The sequence below is a fragment of the Phoca vitulina genome, unplaced genomic scaffold, assembly GCF_004348235.1.
Source record: "Phoca vitulina isolate PV1807 unplaced genomic scaffold, GSC_HSeal_1.0 scaffold25, whole genome shotgun sequence".
NCBI classification, from domain to species: Eukaryota; Metazoa; Chordata; class Mammalia; order Carnivora; family Phocidae; genus Phoca; species Phoca vitulina.
In genome coordinates this window covers 18,171,453-18,194,509 of record NW_022589728.1, presented here as the reverse complement: position 1 = coordinate 18,194,509, position 23,057 = coordinate 18,171,453, and the positions used below count along the sequence as shown (strand labels likewise).

Here is a 23,057-nt window from a genome sequence, read left to right as displayed (position 1 = left end):
CGCTGCTGCACAGGGGTCTGAAATTCGGGGGACCTTTTAGAAAATGCGTTTCCTGATACATTGCACTGGCTTCTTTTAACGTCCGGTTTTCTTCCTAATTTGCAAAGGACACGGTTATGTTGATACGGCAGTTAGTGTTGGCAGACAGACTGTAACCAGTTCCTGATAGTTAATAGTCCCTCCCCGCCTCGTCCCAGCGGTTTTCTCTGTGAACACCCGTAGCCGCACGTATGCAGCACATGCCAAAGTGAGCCCTTTCTGTTACAGTGTCTGCAGCGAAGCCCTAAGTTACTTCCTTACTCTGACGTCAGAGAGTCACCGGGAAGCCTGGACTAATTTACTGCTTTTGTTTCTGACTAAAGTTCTAAAGATAAGCGACAGTAGGGTAAGTATGAGATGTCTTCTCCAGCCCGGCATTTCTAGCCTGACCAGCATCAGGCTCAAGCGGGAGGCAGGGGTGCCGGCTTGCAGACCCATCGCTCGGAGGTAGATCCAGCAAAGCCCAGGCTGTGGTGCCACTTTGTCCCGGACCACGGTGGCCCGTCTCTGCATGGGCCCTCAGTCTTCTCCCTCCTCACCCTGCTTGGTTCTCTAAGCAGTGACTTTGTAGGGGAGTCAGTAAAGAAGGAATCAGTGTCCCTTTGGAACACTCTGACCAAGCTGCTGGGTCCCCCACACTTTGCAATTCCCATCCTGACCCCTGAAGTCTGTCCTCCATTTTGAAAACTGTCACCCTGCCCAACCTCTGGCCCTGGACTCTGCCCCTACCGGGGTCCCAGGCCTGTGCTCCAGGCTTTAGCCATACCTTTGGCATATTTATTGGTTCCATGTAACACAGAGGCCCTAGTGAATAGGCCATAAACTCATTTAAGAATTTGAAACCAGTAGAAATGATGATAAATTAAAAATATGTAACTAAATATAAATACATAGTGCAGATTTTCAAAAATATGCATTTCCCTCTTTAAAAAATACAGCAACTTACAGCTCATATACTTGGAAACGGGTTGCCATGATCCCTGAATTGGTTTAAAAATGTCTAGTGAGGTAGCCTGAGATTGGGGTCACAGTGGTGTACGGGGCCCCAGAGAGGCTGTGTGGTGTCACTTGGTGCCATACAGATGTTTGTCCCAAGTCATGCTCTAGTCCACATGCATTTGCCTCTGGGCTGGATAAAGCTTGGAGAAGTGACCTAAGGCATCAGCAGCCATGTGGCCAGAAAGGACCCCAAACCCCAGTCTCTCTGGTTCCACCGCGGGCTTTCGTGCCACCATCAGTCACACTGCTACCTAGTCCCTCATGGGGTGTGGAGAGCAGCAGAGAGAGTGATTCAGAGATTGAGGAATTCCAGCAAACACGACTACAGTACATCAGTTGAACTGTAAATGTGGAAAGTCTGATCTTTGCCTGGAGATTGCAATTTTGTATTGCACTATTAGGTAGAATTTTCCATAAAAATTAAAATTTTCTTTAACAAGTAAGATTGTTTCAATAACCCATAGCTTATAAAAACTCAGCTGTGGTTCCTGCTTGTCTTACTTTTGCTTATTATCCAGAAAAACAATGATAAATACTAAAAGTTTGTCATAAGTTTGTCAAGGAAATGTAATGGGAAATGTTTTTCAAAATCAGGATAGCTAAGTGAATAATGTTTGTATTGAGTCTTTTGAATACTTCTCTTTCAGTTCCATAATCAGTATAGTCCCTGCTTTATGCAGATGCCTTTCCTCTGTCTTCACTGATCAGTGCAGGCCCCAGAGTGGTTTGACGCTAAAGGCATTTGAGCTGCTGTGGTTTGGAATGCAAGCACTACTAATGGAGAAATTTATTTCCCCCCCTCCCCGCCCAGTTTAAAGCTCATGCATCATTCTACTACCCTCTCTTATGTGAAATTATGCAATTTGACTTGATTCCTGAACTTCGTGCCGTTCTTAGAAGATTTTTTCTGCGAATTGGAGTAGTTTTTCAGATATCACAACCACCTGAACAGGAACTTGGAATAAACAAGCAATGATGGCAACTTGGTATTTTTCTGTTGGCGTTTACATCCCTCCGCTCTTTAAAAGGACCTTGGAGCTGAGGTTTCCTACCTGAAAAATGGTTTCTCTGAATTGCCGTGTCTGAGGGTTACTGGTAAAGATGCTTAGAACTGTAACTCAAACTTGCGCAACGCTCCAGTCCCTATTTAGTAATCTGGTGGATTCTGTTTGTCATGTTGGGCTCATGTTGAGCAGAAAGCCTGTTTCCACAGTGTCAGCTTGTGTTCATGTGTCCTTCCCTGTCCTTGGCGGCAGGGAGAGCCCCACAGTTTTCGGCAGGTGTGGAAGTAAAACTTTACCCAAAGAACTATAGATGTAAAGATTTGAACTTCTGCAAGAAGTACAACTCAGGAGAGCTGTATTTTGAAGGATAAAATGTTTATAATTGGGGGGGGTGGGGGGGGAGAAGAAGAAATTATTGTTCATGGTAAAATATTTAGCAACTATGGTATTCTTATTCTGAAGATTTTTGCACACTCAGGCTATCTGAGATACTGGTAATCATCCTTCTGTGAAAAATGTACAGAGATGCAGGTCTGTAATATAAAAATCTTAAACATTATATAGTTCTTCCTGCACTGTTTTATTTTAATTTCTTTATTTTCTTATTCATTTGCTAAATACCTATAATATTTTGTCAAATGCACTAAACATTTGGGTTGAACTTTTTGTCTTTTTTATTTTGTGGGGGTTTTGGTTTTGCCCTTTTTGGTGGGGGGGCGGGGAGGGGTTGGTAATTTTGAGGGTTTAACATGCCCAGAAAGCTGTTGTGGCTGACGCTTGTCATGATCAACAACAAAAAAGGTAGAAAATACTCCTACTGACCTAACTACCTGTAATATACTTCTCTTAGGGCTTCTAAAGATGAGCCATTAAAATAGAGTTGATCCTTCATGGACCGAAACTTGAATCACTGCAAAATGAATCTAGGTTGCTGTCACTTTCTTTTTCTTTTGGGTGGCGGGGCTTGATGTAGATTTTACTCTGTGTACAGAATTTAATGTTGAATATGTTAAAATAACAAATCTGGCATGGTTGGGGGAGTTAGATTTACTGGAAATGTATTCATACTGTGAATTGTGCTCTGATGGTTAAAAAAAGACAAGATTGTCAAGCATTCCGTATTAACAGTGGATGTAGAAAATTTTTTCAGATGGATAAAATGTATATGGTACAGATGTAAAGTTTTCTATGTAAAAAATTCTGTACAACTTTCTGTACAATACTGATTCTCATCTGGCATATTCTAATCAGGTTATAGGTCAATAAAGTTTTTGGATTATTTCATCAGTGCAATCAAAACCTGTGTAATCTACAGCCCCATGTTTCATTGATCCTTTTTTTGTTAAAAGCCGAACAATTTAGGAATATTCTTGGCCAGAACTACAAATTCGGTGTTCTTCTTTTGGCATTAGGATCGTGCTTTCTCAGCCATAGGATATTCATAATAATTAAAATTGTGTGTATTAATAACCCAAAATAAGGCTATACTGTGTGAATGCTGAGAGAGCTGAAGTCCCTTTTGGGGCAGTTTGTCAGGGGGGCATTGTGTGTCCTAGGAGTCAGTTCAAGTTGTATGGTACGATGGCATTGAACGAAAAATGGAACATGTCAAGATAATGACTGTGTTTAAAAATAGAAGTAAGTGTGCAGTGTTCGCTCTCATACTGCTCTTAGATGAGTTACTGAACAATGCATTTATAGGTGTACCGTATTTACTACCCTCAGGACAGCCCTGTGCAAGCCCAGCTGGATGCTAAAGCTGGGAGTCACCCACCTTGGTAGATGGAAACCACCCTGACCTTGCAGTCTATCATCTGATGGGTGTTTCAGATGAAGACAGATATAACAGGAAAAATCTTCTTCACAGTAAAATAAACAACGGATAGGTTACAAAATTGAGTATAAAATGTATAGCTAAAATTCAAAATGGAGAAATTTCACATTTGCAGTAAACTTCTCTATCCTGTCCGTCATTCGTTCCATCAGTGGAAATGTGCAGGAAGTAGTACCTGGGGGTGTTCTCAGCCATCATAATGCTAAAGACCAAAGAATTATTTCCCAGAATTTGAATTAATCTTTCTTTACTTTTTTAAATGTGATTAAGGAGTGATTAGGAAGACTGACTCACTGATCCAAGGGTCCATGGTGATGCAGCAAGGATTCCAGTCTCTGTCCTTGGCCCCTGATGGTCCTGTCTTCAACTTCTAAAACACCTCGTCTAGAAACCTCAATTCCAGTTAAAATAAATTGACATTGGTAATAAAAAATAATTTATTTCTATCAAGTATTTAAGTCATATAAATTAGTAAATGTAATGCCTTCATTTGCATAAACATAGAGGCAAAAAGATGATGTGATATTTAGTTTATGGCTCATGGGAGTAAAATCAGTTACGATTCCCCCATCATTTATACTGAGTGAGCTGCTCTAAATGACATGGAAGTAACTAACTAGCACATTTGATTCATTACCTAGCAACTAAAATACAGCTACAACGAATGTATGTATTAAATGAATTATTTTGAATAGCGATGACTGTGGCAAATGTGCACACAACAAGCGTATCCAGGTTTTACAGTACTGTTACGACACCTCTTTTATTCACCTTAGCTTACTGACAAGCAGAATTTAAAATAATGCACATATGGTAATTGATTCCAAGAGTTCATTACCACCCCAATTTATGGCAAAATTGTGCAAAAATAATTCTAGGTAATCCTACGTTATGTAATCATTGCCTTTTATTTATGTACATAATATATACATCATTATACATCATGGGAAAAAATACACCTTATATACAGATGAAACCTGTGTAAGTAACTTCAGGTAGGGGCCAAAAGTAGCACACTTATTAAAGGTTCTGATTTGACATTCCTTTCACCTTAAAAGGCACTGCTGGGTCCAATGCAGATTTATTTAACCGTGGGCAGTAGACAGGCCCTGCCAGTTGTAAGTGCCTGGTTTTCCAGGAACCTGCTGCTGCTCCTGGTTCAGCTGCTCAGCCATGAATTGTTGCAGCGTTTCTGAGGTGCCTGGGCGGAGCCAGGGCTCAGTTGCTACAGAGTTTGATCCATCGTCCCCCACGTGTTTCATGTCATCGGGGTCAAGCAGTGAACTCTCGTCGTCTAAAGGAGGCAAGAGGGATAGGACTCAGGTAACACTGGTGGCAAGGAGGTGAAATGAACACAGATCTTCCTGTAATTCAACCCATTTCAGCCCTGCATTTCTCCATAGTATTTATGTTCTACAAAGTAGTTTTGTCCAGGCCCCGCATTTTAGAGGTAGGAAGAAAATGGTCAAGGGAATAGGTGACTCCATGGTACCAATACCCACAGGGATTCCAAAGATAGCAAAGTAGAGGGTGCCAAACATTAAGTTGACTGTAGAAGTGTACGCAATTTTACAAAACTTTTAAATTCAGCAAAGTTTTAGAAATACCCCAAACCTGTTAACAATCCTCTAAGGAGATGAAATTACTTCCATTCTTGCACCTAATATTAAGAGTTTGGTGTCTACTCCATTAAAAGGTAGGTCCTTAAGTTTCATCCTTTAATTGAATGTACTCAACTTCTATCTCTGTATTTTACTTATTAGATATAATAGGAAAATCTGTCTTCCTACCCTGTGATGTCATTTTTACTTTTTTTAATTACATCTCCCAGTCTGTGAAGGATTAGCCCAGCAAAGGGATATGTGCAGTCAATTTAATAATCAATCCACATCGTACCAGAAAGCTCCTGTTTGAAAGGACAATGTTAAAAAGTTTAGAAGTTGAAAACCCGTAAGAGATTCTTCAAATGCTCTATTTTTTCAATTTAAATATATCCCTGTTAAATATTAATTACCCTTACTGGCTCTAAAAGAAATTGAGGAATAGGTAATCCTCAGTGCAGATTTAAAGAACTGTTTTCCCACTGGTCCCCATTTTTTCAGTATATGATGAAAAGTACTGCTCCCATCAATTTACCATATGTGCTCGTATTTGATATGGAATTGCCACCAGAACATATGACACCTTGACTGCTAGAGATTGTAGTATAGTTTTAAATTAATAAAGATAATTGCTATTAGAAAATTACCGTATGTAGCTTAACAGACTAAAGGGAATTATCCCAAAAGACCACTCTACTGTTTGCCAAAACTAGTATTGAGGGGCTCACTAGCTGCCTAAGGAACCATCCTGTCTGCCTGTGCTTGCTGAGCACCCTCCAACCTGCTGGTCACCCAAGCAAGGAGAGACAGTGAAACCATAATAAAAACACTAAACCCTGGCTTCTATTTTTTTTTTTTTTTAAGATTTTAGTTTTTGACAGCAAGAGAGGGAACACAAGCAGGGGGAGCAGGAGAGGGAGAAGCAGGCTCCCGCTGAGCAGGGAGCCCGATGCGGGGCTCGACCCCAGGACCCTGGGATCATGATCTGAGCCGAAGGCAGACGCTTAACCGACTGAGCCACCCAGGCGCCCCACTGGCTTCTAAAAAGAAACATTAACCTGAGGCTACTTGTTTTGTCTATGGCATTGAAAGCCAAGCAAAAAAGCAAAAAAAAAAAATTCTTTGTAATACTATAAATTCATAATAGATGTGTTACCTAAAGAACTCAAAAGTTGTCAAGTTAATTTCTCACTTCAGTAAGGGGTGTGAGATGCTGATACTAGCCAGCATTTTCCCTGCTCAAAGCAAAGAAAGGCTGGATATATTTAATAAAAATTTCATCTGTTTAGAATCCACTCAAGGGATGCCTGGGTGGCTCAGCTGGTTAAGCGTCTGCCTGCGGCTCGGGTCATAATCCTGGGGTCCTGGGATCGAGTCCTGCATCAGGCTCCTTGCTCAGTGAGGAGCTGCTTCTCCCTCTGCCTGCCCCTCCCGCTGCTTGTGCTCGCTCTCTCTTGACAAATAAAATCTTTAAAAAAAGAATCCACTCAAAAAAGCATGCCCTCTCTGGTAGAATCTGATGCAAAGTTGATCCTGAGTCCAAGTTTTCCTGGATAGTATCTATGGTTCTAGGCCTTACAACTCAAAGGGATCTCAAAATTCATTCCATCTCTCTCCAACCCACCCATCCGCGCCCCCAGCCAACAGTGAAAATTTCCCTGTAAACAGGTTTGAGTTCTTACAGATAATAGTCAATTAAGCATTAAGACTGGCCATTCACCTGTATTAATCGGTTTATTCTGAAGTTCATTCAGTCTTCGCATCCGTTCCTCATTTTTCATTCTAAGCTGATCAATATTTATACTGGATACAGATTTTAGAGAGAGACCATCTGGTGGCATATTAGGATGACTGTTATCCTATAATTAGAAAAGAGAATTTTAGAAACAATCAGTAACAAATCTGTGAACCTAAAAATATTCTTGCCCCTGATAAATGTATAGTGTGAGGAATAAAACAAATGGAAATCTGTAGCATTTATATTCTAACTCCTGGTGTTTATTCATGCAGGCTCAGATGAAGATACGGAATTTGTGATAATATTTAAATACTGCCAGGCTGGGTGAAGGTGGGGAATTAACAGGACCCAAAAGGTAAAAAGTGAAACAACAGGGGCTAAGAATCAATTAAGCTAGAGTAATCAAGACAGGGTGGTAATGGCATAAAGACAATGGAATAGAGAGTCCAGGAATAAACCCTTAATTTATGGACAAAAGGGCCAACAAAATTCACTGGGGGAAAGAAGAACCTTTTCAATAAATGTTACTGGAACAACCCGGATTGTCCACATGCAGAAGAATGAATTTGGACCCCTACACCTCACATCAATTGCAAAAATTAGAGTGGATCACTGACCTAAATTTGAGAGCAAAACTATAAAAACCCTTAGAAGAAAACAAGTAATTTTCATGATGGTGGGTTAGGTAATGGTTTCTTGATAAGACACCAGAAGCACAAGCAATGAAAGAGAAGATTGGTTAAGTTGGACCCCATCAAGAAAGTAAGAAAGACAACACACAAAATGAGAGGAACTATAAAAATCATACATCTAATAAGGGACTTGTGTCTCGAATACATAACTTACAAATCAACAATAGACAAACTGATTAGAAAATGGGCAAAGGATTTGCATAGACGTTATCTTCGAAGATACTGAACATCATTACAGAAATCCAAATCAAACCCACAAGGAGGCACTACTTCACACTCCCTAGGATGACTATAATAACTATAATAAAAGTAACAAGTGTTGCCATGATATAGAAACTGGAACCTTCATCTATTGCTGGTGGGAGTATAAAATGGTGTAGCCACTTTGGAAACCAGTCTGGCAGTTCCTCAAAATTACTCTATAACAATTCTATTCCTAGGTATATATGCAAGAAAAATGAAAATCATCAGAAAACTTGTACACAAAAGTAGAAACAATCCAAATGTCCATCAAGTGTTGAATAGATAAACAAAATGTGGAATACCCATTCAAAGGAGTTACTCAGCAATAAAAAGGAGGCAAGTACTGACATGCTAAAACTTGACCACATCTCATGTCTGTGTAACCAAAAAAGGCAACTACATAGAGGCAAAGTAGACGTGGTTGCTGGGGAAACAAGTTACTGCCACCTGGTAAAGCTATACATGTAATAATGCTAATAATAGCATTTGTCCTTTGTGGACTTGACAGCGCTAATGGCTCATATATATTAACTATCTCCATGTCACATATATAAGAAAACACACACAGTTTAAGAATTTGCCCAAAGTTGTCTACTCAACAAAGTACATATCTCAACAATGTCACAAGGGCTTTTTACTAGTTATACTATAAAAACATTTACACACATTCTATGAAAAGAATATGGGTTGAATATCAGCCTTCCTGTGGAATGTGACCTTGGACAGGTTATCCGACCAAAATACTAGAAGATGCCTATATAGTAGGCTTAGGTGTCCAAGTCTTGGACACCTAAAGTGTCCAAGCAGACTTCACAATAAATGTTTTCAGTTGCTTCTTGTACCTTCTCTGAAATCCAAATATTCTGCAACAGGGAAGGAGGAAGATTAGGGCGTGGAACAAACATTGCTGAACATTCTGTTCCAGGTACTACTAGGCTTATAACCACACTAGGAGATAGGAAAATACTACCTCAAGCCAAGGTACCAGAGTTCAATGACCTGCCCAAGCTTAGGGAGCTAGGTCAGGTGGTAGAGCCTACATTTACACCTACAGTCACCTCTTTCCAGACCAAGTGCGCTTTCTTTACTGGACCATGTCAATTTATATTATTTTTATGTATTTTTAAACATTTTTAAAATTTAAATTCAATTAACATATAATGTATTACTGGTTTCAGAGGTACAGGCCTGTGATTCACCAGTCTTACATAATACCCAGTGCTCATTACATCACGTGCCCTCCTTAATGTCCATAACCCAGTTACCCCATCCCTCCACTCCCCCTCCCCTCCAGCAACCCTCAGCACTTTGTTTCCTATGATTAAGAGTCTCTTATGGTTTGTCTCCGTCTCTGGTTTCGTCTTATTTTTCTCCTCTCTTCCCCTATGATCCTCTGTTTCTTAAATTCCACGTAACAGTGAGATCATATAATTGTCTTTCTCTGATTGACTTATTTCGCTTAGCATGATAGCCTCTAGTTCCATCCACATCACTGCAAATGGCAAGATTTCATTTTTTCATGGCTGCATAATATTCCATTGTATATATATACCACATCTTCTTTAGCCATTCATCTGTCAGTGGACGTCTGGGGCTCTTTCCATAGTTTGGGTATTGTGGACATTACTGTTATGAACACTGGGGTGCAGGTGCCCCTTTGGATCACTACACTTATATCTTTGAGATAAATACTCAGTCGTGTAATTGCTGGCTCGTATGGTAGCTCTATTTTTAACTTCTTGAGGAACGTCATATGGTTTTCCAGAGTGGCTGCACCAGCTTGCATTCCCACCAACAGTGTAGGAGGGTTCCCCTTTCTCCGCATCCTCACCAACACCTGATGTTTCTGGACTTGTTAATTTTAGCCATTCTGACTGGTGTGAGGTGGTATCTCATTGAGGTTTTGATTTGGATTTCCCTGATGCCTAGTGATATGGAGCAGTTTTTCATGTATCTGTTGGCCATTTGTATGTCTTCTTTAGAGAAATCTCTCTTCATGTCTTCTGCCCATTTCTTGAGTGGATTATTTGTTCTTTGGGTATTGAGTTTGGTAAGTTCTTTATTGATTTTGGATGTTAGCCCATTATCTGCTATGTCATTTGCAAATATCTTCTTCCATTCTGTTGGTTGTCTTTTGGTTTTGTCAACTATTTCCTTTGCTGTGCAAAAGCTTTTTATCTTGATGAAATCCCAATAGTTAGTTTTTGCCTTTCTTTCCCTTGCCTTTGGAGATGTGTCTAGCAAGATGCTGCCGCAGCCGAGGTCACAGAAGTTGCTGCCTGTGTTCTTTAGGATTTTGATGGATTCCTGTCTCACATTTAGGTCTTTCATCCATTTTGAATCTATTATTTTGTGTATCGTGTAAGGGAATGGTCCAGTTTCAGTCTTCTGCATGTGGCTGTCCAATTTCCCCAACACCATTTGTTGAAGAAAATGTCTTTTTTCCATTGGACATTCTTTCCTGCTTTGTCCAAGATTAGGTGACCATAGAGTTGAGGGTACATTTCTGGGTTGTGTGTTCTGTTCCATTGATCTTTGTGTCTGTATTTGTGCCAGTGCCATACTGTCTTGATGATGACAGCTTTGTAATAGAGCTTGAGGTCCAGGATTCTGATGCCACCAGCTTTGGTTTTCTTTTTCAACATTCCTTTGGCTATTTGGGGTCTTTTCTGGTTCCATACAAATTTTAGGATTATTTGTTCCAGCTCTGTGAAAAAAAGTTGATGGTATTTTGATAGGGATTGCATTGAAAGTATAGATAGCTCGAGGTAGCATAGACATTTTAACAATATTTGTTCTTCCAACCTAGAGCATGGAACGTTTTTCCATTTCTTTGTGTCTGCCTCAGTTTCTTTCATGAGTGTTCTATAGTTTTTTGAGTATAGATCATTTGCCTCTTGGGTTAGGTTTATTCCTAGGTATCTTAGGGGTTTTGGTGCAGTTGTAAATGGGATCAACTCCTTAATTTCTCTGTCTTCTCATTGTTAGTGTATAGGAATAGAACTGATTTCTGTGCATTCATTTTATATCCTGCCACTTTGCTGAATTCCTGTATGTGTTCTAGCAATGTTGGGGTGGAGTCTTTTGGGTTTTCCACACAGAGTATCATACCACCTGCAAAGAGTGAGAGTTTGACTACTTCTTTGCTAGTTTGGATGCCTTTTATTTCTTTTTGTTGTCTGATTGCTGAGGCTAGGACTTCTAGTACTATGTTGAACAACAGTGGTGAGAGTGGTCATCCCTGCCGTGTTCCTGACCTTAGGGGAAGAGCTCTCAGTTTTTCCCCATTGAGAATGATATTTGCTGTGGGCTTTTCGTATGTAGCTTTTATGATATTGAGGTATGTTCCCTCTATCCCTACACTGTGAAGGGTTTTAATCAAGGAAGGATGCTGTACTTTGTCAAATGCTTTTTCTGCATTCACTGGGAGGATTATGTGGTTCTTGTCCTTTCTTTTAATAATGTAGTGTATCACAATGATTGATGTGCAGATGTTGAACCACCCTTGCAGCCCAGGAATAAATCCCACTTGGTCGTGGTGAATAATCCTTTTAATGTACCATTGGATCCTACTGGCTAGGATCTTTTTAATGTACCTTTGGATCCTACTGGCTAGTATCTTGGTGAGAATTTTGGCATCCATGTTCATCAGAGATACTGGTCTGTAATTCTCCTTTTTGGTGGGGTCTTTGTCTGGTTTTGGGATCAAGGTAATGCTGGCCTCATAAAATGAGTTTGGAAGTTTTCCTTCCATTTCTATTTTTTGAAACAGCTTCAGAATAGGTATTAATTCTTCTTTAAATGTTTGGTAGAATTCCCCTGGGAAGTCATCCGGCCCTGGGCTCTTGTTTGTTGGGAGATTTTTGATTACTACTTCAATTTTCTTGCTGGTTATGGGTCTGGTTCAGGTTTTCTGTTTCTTCCTGGTTCAGTTTTGGTAGTTTATACATCTCTAGGAATGCATCCATTTCTTCCAGATTGCCTAATTTGTTGATATATAGTTGCTCATAATATGTTTTTATAATTGTTTTATAATTTTATAATATGTATAATTGCTTTGGTGTTGGTCATGATCTCTCCTCTTTCATTCATGATTTTATTTATTTGGGTCCTTTTTTTTTTTTTTTAAGGATTTCATTTATTTGAGAGATAGCACAAATAGGCAGAGAGGCAGACAGAGGGAGAGGGGAGAAGCAGGCTCCCCGCTGAGCAGGGAGTCCGATGCGGGACTCGATCCCAGGACCCTGGGATCATGACCTGAGCCGAAGGTAGCCGCTTAACCGGCTAAGCCACCCAGGCGCCCCCCTTTTTTCTTTTTGATAAATCTGGCCAGGTGTTTATCGATCTTATTCTTTTTTAAAGAACCAGCTCCTGGTTTCATTGATCTGTCCTACTGTTCTTTTGGTTTCTATTTCTTTGATTTCTGCTCTAATCTTCATTAATTCTCTTCTCCTGCTGGGTTCAGGCTTTATTTGCTGTTCCTTCTCCAGCTCCTTAGGTGTAAGGTTAGGTTGTGTATCTGAGACCTTTCCTGTTTCTTGAGAAAGACTTGTGTTGCTGTATAATTCCCTCTTAGGACTGCCTTGGCTGCATCCCAAAGATTTTGACCAGTTGTGTTTTCATTTTCATTTGTTTCCATGAATTCTTAAAATTCAAGATTTCCTGGTTGACCCATTCATTCTTTAGTAGGATGCTCTTTAGCCTCCATGTATTTGAGTTCTTTCCAAATTTCCTCTTGTGACTGAGTTCTAGTTTCAAAGCATTGTGGTCCGAAAATATGCAGGGAATGATCCCAGTCTTTTGGTACTGGTGGAGACCTGATTTGAGACCCAGTATGTGATCTATTCTGGAGAATGTTCCATGTGGACTCCAGAAGAATGTGTATTCTGTTGCTTTAGGATGGAATGCTCTGAATATATCTGTGAAGTCCATGTGGTCCAGTGTGTCATTCAAAGCCCTTGTTTCCTTGTTGATCTTCTGCTTAGATGATGTGTCCATTTTAGTGCCTGGGTTGTTAAAGTGCCCTACTATTATTGTATTATTATTGATGTGTTTCTTTGATTTAGTTATTAATTGGCTTATATATTTGGCTGCTCCCATGTTAGGGGTATAAATATTTACAGCTGTTAGATCTTCTTGTTGGACAGACCCTTTAATTATGATATAGTGTCCTTCCTCATCTCCTATTACAGTCTTTGGTTTAAAATCTAATTTGTCTGATATAAGAATTGCCACCCCCCTGTCTTCTGATGTCCATTAGCGTGATAAATGGTTTTCCACCCCCCTCACTTTCAATCTGGAGGTGTCTTTGGTTCTAAAATGAGTCTCTTGTGGACCATACCAATTTAGCATGGGTCAGAATCCAGACCTCTCTTAAACTGAGAAGGGAAAAAAGAAAAAGATATTTCATACATACAAAGTCCAATCCTTTCTGTTTGTTCCTCCTGCGCTGTCTTGCAGAGGACAGCTGGGACTGTAGAGGGAGGATATCATCTTCAATGGCAGGATATGTCTCGCCGTAAGCACCTAAGAAGACCACACAAAGGAGAAGTCTTAAACAACAAACATTTCAAATCTTTTTACTCCGAGCTAAACCAAGACTCTTTTTTAATAGCTTTAGATATTATTTACATGTAATAAAACTCAGCTACTACAAATGTACACAGTTCATTAACTTTTATAGAACTGTGCAGTCATCATTACAATCTAGTTTTAGAACATGTCTATCACCTCAAAAAGTTCCCTTGTGCTCACAGGCAATCACTCACAACTCCCACCTCCCTGGCCCCAAATAAACACTGATCTGCTTTCAAGCTCAGGAGATTTACCTTTCCTGAGATTACGTATAAATGGAATATACAATGTAATATTTTGTGTCTTCCACTTAGCATAATGTGTTTGAGGTTCTTTTATGTTGTACCACGTATCAATTGATTCTTATTGCTGTATAGTGCTCCATCATATGGATATATCACATTTTATCTGTGTATTCACCAGGTGATGGACATGTGAACTGTTTCTAGTTGGCAATTATTAATTCTGCTATGAACATTCGTGTATATGTCTTTGTGGCCACATGTTTTCATTTCTTTGGGCTATATTCCTAAGAGTAAAATTGTTGGATATTCTGTGTAACTCTACGTTTAGCATTTTGAGCAATTGCCAAACCATTTTCAGAAGTGGTTCTATCATTTTACATTTTAAGAAGGTTCTAGTTTCCCATATCTTTACCAACACTTGGTATTGTCAGTCTTTTTGATCTGATCATAGCCTCTCTAGTGATCATGGAGGTAAGGATTTTTCCAACTCTTTATTTTAAAAAATTAAAACCTAAAGGAAAGTTATAATAAATACCTAAAATCACCATTTCTTATTTTGCCACATTTACTTTATTTCTATATGGGGGGTGGTGTTGCTTGTTTTTGCAGAACCAGCAAGTTGCATGACACTTCATCCCCACATACTTAAGCATGTACTATCTAAGAACAAGGACTATCTCCTACATTATATCTACAATTTCATTATCACGTTCAGGAAATTTAACACTGATACAACACTATCATTTACCCTATAAGTGATATTCAAATTTCTGATATTTAAAATGTACAGTTGTGGGGCGCCTGGGTGGCTCAGTCATTAAGCGGCTGCCTTTGGCTCAGGTCATGATCCCAGTGTCCTGGGATCGAGCCCCGCATCGGGCTCCCTGCTCGGCGGAGAGCCTGCTTCTCCCTCTACCACTCCCCCTGCTTGTGTTCCCTCTCTCGCTCTCTCTCCATCAAATAAATAAATAAATAAAATCTTTAAAATAAAATAAAATAAAATAAAATGTACAGTTGTTTTTTTTTTAAGGCAGCAATACTACATTTTACTGAATGAGGTGTGGTTTTCTAAAACTCCAAAAATAAAGTTTTCTGATTTCTGTATATACCCTACCACTAATGCACTTGCTTTAAAAAAAACGAAAAAACAAAACATAGACTGTTTACAAGAGTTTTTAAGTTCAGGAAAACGGAGTGGAAAATAGGGAATTCCTATATACCCCCTGTTCACACACTCATAGCCTACCTCACTATCAACAACCAGAGTGGTATGTTCATTAAAATCAATAAACCCACACTGACACATTATCACCCAACATCCATAGTTTAGGCTTCACTCTTGGTGGTGTACAGTCCATGGGTTTTGACATGTATCCACTATGACAAGATCCACAGAATAGCTTCACTGCCCTAAAACTCCTCTGTGCACCCCTACCCATTCCTCCCTCTGCTGTAACCCCTGGCAACTGCTGATCTCTCTGCTGCCTCCATAGTTTTGCCTTTCCCTGATGGTCATATAGTTGAATCATATAGTATGTAGCCTGTTCAGATTGGCTTCTATCACACACATGCATTCAAGGATCCTCTGTATCTTTCCATGGTTTCGTAGCTCATTTCTTTTTTTTTATGTTAATCACCATACGTTACATCATTAGTTTTTGATGTAGTGTTCTGTGATTCATTGTTTGCGTATAACACCCAGCGCTCCATGCAGAACGTGCCCTCTTCAATACCCATCACCAGGCTAACCCATCCTCCCACCCCCCTCCCCTCTAGAACCCTCAGTTTGTTTTTCAGAGTCCATAGTCTCTCATGGTTCGTCTCCCCCTCCGATTCCCCCCCCTTCATTCTTCCCCTCCTATCTTTTTTTTTTTTTAACATATAATGTATTATGTGTTTTAGAGGTACAGGTCTGTGATTCCTTTTCAGCACTGAATAATATCGCACTGTCTGGTTATCACAGTATGTTCATCCATTCACCTTCTGAAAGACATCCTGATTGCTTCCAGGTCTTGGCAATTACCTAAAACTGCTATAAATATCTGTGTGTGGGTTTTTGTATGGACATTAAGTTTCAACTCCTTTGGGTACATATCAAGTAGTGTAATTGCAGGATTGTAAGATAAGAGTATGTTTGGTTTCTTAAGAAACATCCAAACTGTCTCCCAAAGTGGCTGTACCATTTTACATTCCCACCAGCACTGAGTGAGAGTTCCTGTGGGTTTTGGCCATTCTATCTAATAGTGGTATCTCGTTGTTAACTTACATTTCCCTAAAGACATATTTTCATATGCTTATTTGCCATCTGTAGGTCTTAGTGAAATGTGTTTGGATCTTTTGCCCATATTTTAATTGAATTCTTACTGTTGAGTTTTAAGAGTTCTTTGTATATTTTGGCTAACAGTCCTTTATCAGATGGGTCTTTAGCCAAGTATTTTCTCCTAGTCTCTAGCTTGTCTTCTCATTCTCTTGCCATTGTCTTTCACAGAGCATTAGTTTTTAGAGAAGTCTAGTTTATCCAATCTCTCTCTCATGGATTACACCTCTGGTATTGCATCTAAAATGTCATCACCATCCCCAAGTTCTTCTAGGTCTTCTCCTCTGTTATATTCTAGGAGTTGTATAATTTTGCATTTTACAATTTGGGTCTATGGTCCACTTTGAGTTGATTTTGGTGAAGGGTCTAAGGTCTGTGTCTAGATTCCTTTTTTTTTTTTTTTTTTTTGCAATGTAGATGTCCAGTTGTTCTAGCACCACTTGTTGAAAAGACCATCTTTTGTCCATTGCATTGCTTTTGCTCTTTTGTCAAAAATCAATGGACTATCCTTGTTTGGCTCTATTTCTAGACTCTATTCTGTTCAATTGATCTATTTGTATATTCTTTTGCCAATACCACACCGCTTGATTACTGTTAACTTTATAGTAAGTCACGTAGTGTCAGTCTTCATCTTTGTCCTCTTTCCATGTTGTGCTATTCTGGATCTTTCACCTCTCCATATAAATTTTAGAATCAGTTTAACTGGGATTGCATTGAATTTATAGATCAGGTTGAGAAGAACTGGTATCTTAAACCATATTGCATTTCCCAATCCATGAACATGAAATGTCTGTTTTATTTCATAAGAGTTTTGCAGTTTTTTTCATAATAAAATCAGTACAAGATCTATATGTATTTCTTTTTAGGGGGGTGCTAATGTAAGTGATATTGTGTTTTAACTTTCTAAGTCCACTTGTTCATTGCTGGTACATATAGGAAAGCAACTGACTTCTGTGTTTTAACCTGGTATCCTGCAACTGTGCTGTAACTACTTATTATTAGTACCAGGGTTTCTTTTATTTATCAGATTTCCTACAATCATGTCATCAATGCACAAAGACAGTATTATTGCTCCTTTCCCAATCTGTATACCTCCTTTTCTTGACTTAGCACATCAGCTAGGACTTCCATAATGATGTTGAGGAGTGGTGAGAAGAGACATCTTTGCCTTGTTCCTGGTCTTTACAGGAAAGTTTCTATCTCCTCATCATTAAATATGATGTTGGCTGTAGGGTTTCTGTAGATAGTTGAGGATGCTCCCTTATAACCCTAGTTTGCTGAGAGTTATCATGAATGGGTGTTGGATTCTGTTCAGTGCCTTTCTGCATCTACTGATAATGATCATGTGATTTTTCTTCTTTTGCCTGTTGATACGATGATTACATTTTGATTAATTATATTAATTGACTGTAAACCAGCTTTGCATACCTGATATAAATCCCACTTGGTTGTGGTGTTTCTCTTCACACATTGTTGAATTCAATCTGCTAATATTTTGCTGAGAATTTTTGCATCTATATTCATGAGAGGTATTGGTATGTAGTTTTCTTGTGCTCTTCTTTGTCTGGTTTTGGTATTAGGGTAATGCTGGACACACAGAATGTGTCCCTCTGCTTCCATTTTCTGGAAGAGGTTTTAGAGAATTCATAGAATTTTTCCCTAAATGTTTGGTAGAATCCACCAGTGAAGCTATCTGGACCTGGTGCTTTCTGTTTTGGAAACTTATTATTGATTGAATTTCTTTCTTATTGTTTATAGTCAATTTGTGTTTTTTCCAGCTTAATTTATTACAGACACAGAACATTGTGTAAGTTTAAGGTGTACAATGTGATGATCTGATACTACGTATACAGCTGACCCTTGAATCATGCAGGGGCCCTGCACGTTCGAAAATGCACGTATACTTTTGGACTCCTCAGAAACTTTACTGTAGACCAGAAGCCTTACTGATAACACAGTCGATTAACACATACTTTATATGTTCCATATATATTATATATATATTCTTACAATAAAGGAATCAAGAGAAAATGTTACTGAGAAAATACATTTACTGTACTGTATTTACTAGAAAAAAATCCACGTTTAAGTGGATCCACACAGTTCAGACCCATGTTGTTCAATTGACCCATGTGGGTCAATTACATATTGCAAAATGTTTTTGACAATAAGGCTAGTTAACACATCCTTCACCTCCTTCACAGAATTACCATTTTGTTGTTGTTCTTGTTGTTACAGGTGAGGACATGAAAACTCTCTCTCATAGCAACTTTTGTGTATACACTGCAGTACTGTTAACTATAGTCAACATGCTATATATTTAGATCCTCAGAACTTTCTCATCTAGGTTATCACACACACAAAAGCCTTACCCACATTCATTAGAACAGTGGTAACAGTCATGACTATGGGATATTTGTGGGATATCAAAAAGACAGATTGCTGTATCTTTGGTGTAGTATAATGAAATAGTCTAAGACACCATCTTGAGTGCCCCAAACTGTCTTAATTGTTAGCAGGAACAGGTCACATTTCCCTGATGCTTCCATACACTACCTCCCCATCCCTATTTCCTCCTGGTTTCTCCATCTCTAGTCACTCTCCATAATATGACATCCTGGAAAAGAAAAACTCACTAAAAAAAAAAAGAATAGGGCACCTGGGTGGCTCAGTTGGTTAAGCGACTGCCTTTGGCTCAGGTCATGATCCTGGAGTTCCAGGATCGAGTCCCGCGTCGGGCTCCCTGCTCAGCGGGGAGTCTGTTTCCCTCTGACCCTCCCCCCTCTCATGTGCTCTCTCTCTCTCTCTCATTCTCTCTCTCAAATAAATAAAATCTTTAAAAAAAAAAAGTATAGGCTAGTTTGGAATTTTCATCTCATGAAATACAACTAATATGTAGGAGATATAATTCCCTGATGGCCCTAAGACAGCAGAAATGCTTATGATCAGAGTACATAATTATGTGTATATTACAATACATAAGAAGATACATAGAGGTACCGTGAGATACATTTTTTCTTAAGACTAAAAATATTCTTATGACCTTTTAAAATGGAAAGATCCACATGCAGTTTTAAGAAATCAAAGAGGTCCTTTGCACACCTTGCCCAGGTCCCCCCAGCAGTAATGTTTTGCAAAAGAAGAGCAACAGTCTCACACCCAGGATACTGATATGATCCTGATCCACTCGTCTCTTAAGCAGTATCCCATGGTATGGATGTACTACAGTTTACCTGTTCACCTGCTGAAGGATATCTGGGCTGATTCCAGTTTTTGGCTATTAGAAGTAAAGCTGTTATGAAAGTTCATGTACAGGTTTTTGTGTGAACCATTCCTATGATTTCAAAAGCTCATTTTATTTATAAAGTTTTCAGAATAAGTCATATTTGATGATTATTAAGTTAGTAAAATAGGATATTTCCTTTTTACCACCTTGCAAAACAAAGAGTGAAGTACTAATTTTGTTAAGTATGGAGAAAAATACTTAAAAGAAATATAAATAATGCTTAATATTTAAATAACTAGACTGGTAAGATAAATATACTCACCAATAAAAGCACTATCAGATTCCAATAATGAAGTTTTCAAGAAATCATCAGAGTCCTCTCTGGGCTAAAAGGAACATCATATATTAGTGATTTTTATTAGTCCTGTATGGAAAAACAACAAAGCTGTACCAAGAGGCACAAGTCTCCACACTGTCCCCAAAATTAGCAAAAAAGGATGGGGACAGGTAAGACTGGCTGCTTGCCCCCTACACCACATTCCTATGCCCCCAAAATATAGGAAAGACCCGTTTTATTATGGGTCACAATATTGCTGATGAAAACAGAGTATGAAGCAATGAACCCAATTAAATATTAAAAGTCTTTAAACCAGGGCGCCTGGGTGGCTCAGTCAGTTAAGTGTCTGCCTTCGGCTCAGGTCATGATCCCAGGGTTCTGGGATCGAGTCCCGCATCAGGCTCCTTGCTCAGCAGGAAGCCTGCTTCTCCCTCTGCCTGCAGCTCCCCCTGCTTGTGCTCTCTGACAAAATCTTAAAAATAAATAAATAAAAAATAAAAGTCTTTAAACCATTGCCAAGATTCATTCATTCTTTCAATAAATCCATACAGTGCACTTACTATTATTTCCTCCATGCCAGGAACAAAGATGAGTAAGAGTTTCTGCTGTGGAGTGGATCACAGTCCCATGGGGGACAGAGAGGGGCATGCCCTCAGACAATGACAGCCCTATGTGACAGCAGCTGTCACAAAGGTATAGCACAGATACAGAGGGAACATAAGAGTAGGGGGAAAAATAACACTAGGATTGCGCTTATAATGAGCTCTCAAATAAGAGGTTAACAGATTTACATTTAGAGAATAATGTCACCTTATATTCTGGAAGGACCCTAAAGTCACCTACCACCACTTCCCCACCAAATTTCTAGGATGTGCTAGAGCACTCCACTGAAGAGCTATCCATTAATTTCTAAATACATTCCACTAATACACAGCATTATTAGAAAGTTCTCTTTCACTGAATTCTTCCATATATTGCATTTAACTTTCCTTTTTAACACCTATTGATTTTACTTTTGTTTTCTACCATGAACAGCATCTAATATTTACCAAATGGACTGAACCAGGTGTTCCTAGCACTGCATACCGCCCAACCTCTCTTCCTCATCAGAGTCCTTCACATAACTAAAAAGTGATCCAAGGGGCGCCTGGGTGGCTCAGTCGTTAAGCGTCCGCCTTCGGCTCAGGTCATGGTCCCAGGGTCCTGGGATCGAGCCCTGCATCGGGCTCCCTGCTCGGCGGGAAGCCTGCTTCTCCCTCTCCCACTCCCCCTGCTAGTGTTCCCTCTCTCGCTATCTCTCTCTCTTGTCAAATAAATAAATAAAATCTTTCAAAAAAGATAAATAAAATAAAATAAAATAAAATAGTGATCCAAGTCCATGTAAGCTCTATCTTCTCCATGACAACCTGCCCTACTTTCATCTGTATTTTCTATACAGTCCAGTTTCTAGGAAGATGAGGAGCCCAAAATTTATTAGCTTTTTGGTAATAGCCATGATAAGCTGTTGGCTTATGCTGAGTTTCTACTCAGGAAAATATGGTTTTACTAATCCAGGATTTTAACCAAAATCCCCGCTGTTAAATTTCAGTACCTTTTCACTAAGAAATGTGGCTGCCACATAGAGGAACCTACCGACCTGCACAGACTTCAGGAATAGGTATGGCATGGGGACAAGGAGGAGCTCTCAAGACTAGCTTGATTTCAAGTCTGGGCTTTGCAGCTTACGGACTGCGTGATCATGGGTCCGCAGTTTCCTCTTATGTCAAATAGGGAAAGCACACCTTGTTGTGTACTTGAGAGAAATAAACATCAAGTACCTGGCACAGACTGGTCACTCTGTAAATGGTAGCCATTAGCAACATCATTATCACTTCAATTGAAGCACCAAAAGCTACCAACTGGTAACCCTGGGCTACTAAAACAGCCAAGCTGAGCCTTACCTTTATAATCTGAAAATGTGATAAATACTGTTTGTGTTCATGAAAATTAAATTTATTTCCAACCTCAATCTTTTACCCTTAAACCTCTTATCTGTCTGCTACTCACCAGTTCCAAATGGTTGTCTAACAAGCATCTCAAAACTTACCGTGTTTTAAACTAAATTCCTAGTCTTACCCACCCCCAAATGTGTTTCTCCTCCTTCGCCGCCGCTATAAACAGCAACTCCCAACCAAAACCCTTGAAGTTCACCTTTGACTCCTCATACCCCACAGCCAATATGTCAAAATATTATCAGGTCTCCTTTCAAAATAAATCCAGCCACTTCCGACCACTTCCACTGTTCCCGCCTGGGGCTAAATCATGTTATGTCTTAACCAGATTATAGCAGTAGCCCTGTCACTACTCTGCCCCAAAACTTTAGAAGCATCTCAACACATTCACAGCGTAAAAGGCAAAACCCTGTGATGGGCTCAGAGGCTCCACAGTCCAGCCCATCACCTCTCTACCCCATCTGCTCCCAACCCCCTGCTCCTGGCTCTCCAGACTCTCTGGTCTGCTCACTGCTCCCTGTGTGCACCAAGCCTCCTCCTGCCCAGGGCTGCCATCTAGAAGCTTCTTCCTCCAGATGTGTCCCCCGGTAATTCAAATGGCCACCTCCCTGATGCCCTTACTTAAATGTTACCTACTCGGTGAGGCCTTCCATGCCCATTATATTGCATATTGTAAACCCTGTCACCCCAGGACACCCAGGACCCCTTCTCCAGGCCATCACTTTCTCCAGAGCCCCATGATTTAACATACTGTATGTTTTATTTTATTGTCTCTCCCTCTTACCAGAAACTAAGCCCTCAGAGGGCAGGGATTTTTGTCCCTTTTGCTCACTCCAGGACCCCCAGCACCTAGGATTGTATCTGGTCCACAGTCAGTATTCAATACATATCTTCAGCATGAAAGTGGCTCATGCCTTCCCTTTATTCAGTCTTTGCACATACGTCACCTCCTCAGGAGAAGAATGATGTCCTTACATTGCTGACTTTGTTAACAGTCCTCACCACTACTTATATTATAAACTCCTACTTCCACTGCTGCTAATGATGTTGAAAGCAAACACACGGCACTCATGGACCAGGCCCCGTGCTAATATATCATCTCACTTAATCTCTGCAACAACCTGAGCTATTTTTTATTTAATAAACATTTATATAGAAATTACGTGCTAGGCCTATCCCTAAATGCCTTGCAAATAATAATTCTTTTTTTTTCTTTT

The 23,057-nt window shown here is 39.6% G+C and overlaps 2 protein-coding genes across 10 annotated transcripts in view; one reads left to right on the top strand and one right to left on the bottom strand.

The window, feature by feature from the left end:
• ARFGEF1 (ADP ribosylation factor guanine nucleotide exchange factor 1) overlaps positions 1–3,342 on the top strand; it is a 144,392-nt gene extending 141,050 nt beyond the window's left edge. Inside the window, exons 38-39 of the mRNA XM_032421730.1 lie at positions 268–385; positions 1,850–3,342. Coding sequence (XP_032277621.1) covers positions 268–385; positions 1,850–2,014 — 283 coding nt within the window. The 3' untranslated portion in view covers positions 2,015–3,342. The remainder of the gene's footprint in view (positions 1–267; positions 386–1,849) is intronic.
• A 984-nt stretch (positions 3,343–4,326) lies between these two features.
• The window catches only part of CSPP1 (centrosome and spindle pole associated protein 1), a 170,897-nt gene continuing 152,166 nt past the window's right edge, over positions 4,327–23,057 (bottom strand). For 7 of the 9 annotated variants that reach the window (XM_032421735.1, XM_032421733.1, XM_032421736.1 and 4 more), the window contains 4 exons: positions 19,835–19,898; positions 13,567–13,676; positions 7,198–7,336; positions 4,962–5,170 (listed from right to left, as the gene is read on the bottom strand). In XM_032421735.1, coding sequence (XP_032277626.1) covers positions 4,962–5,170; positions 7,198–7,336; positions 13,567–13,676; positions 19,835–19,898 — 522 coding nt within the window. Of the gene's footprint in view, positions 5,171–7,197; positions 7,337–13,566; positions 13,677–19,834; positions 19,899–23,057 lie in introns of all 9 variants that reach the window. The other 2 variants (XM_032421731.1, XM_032421740.1) reach the window with 1 other exon arrangement.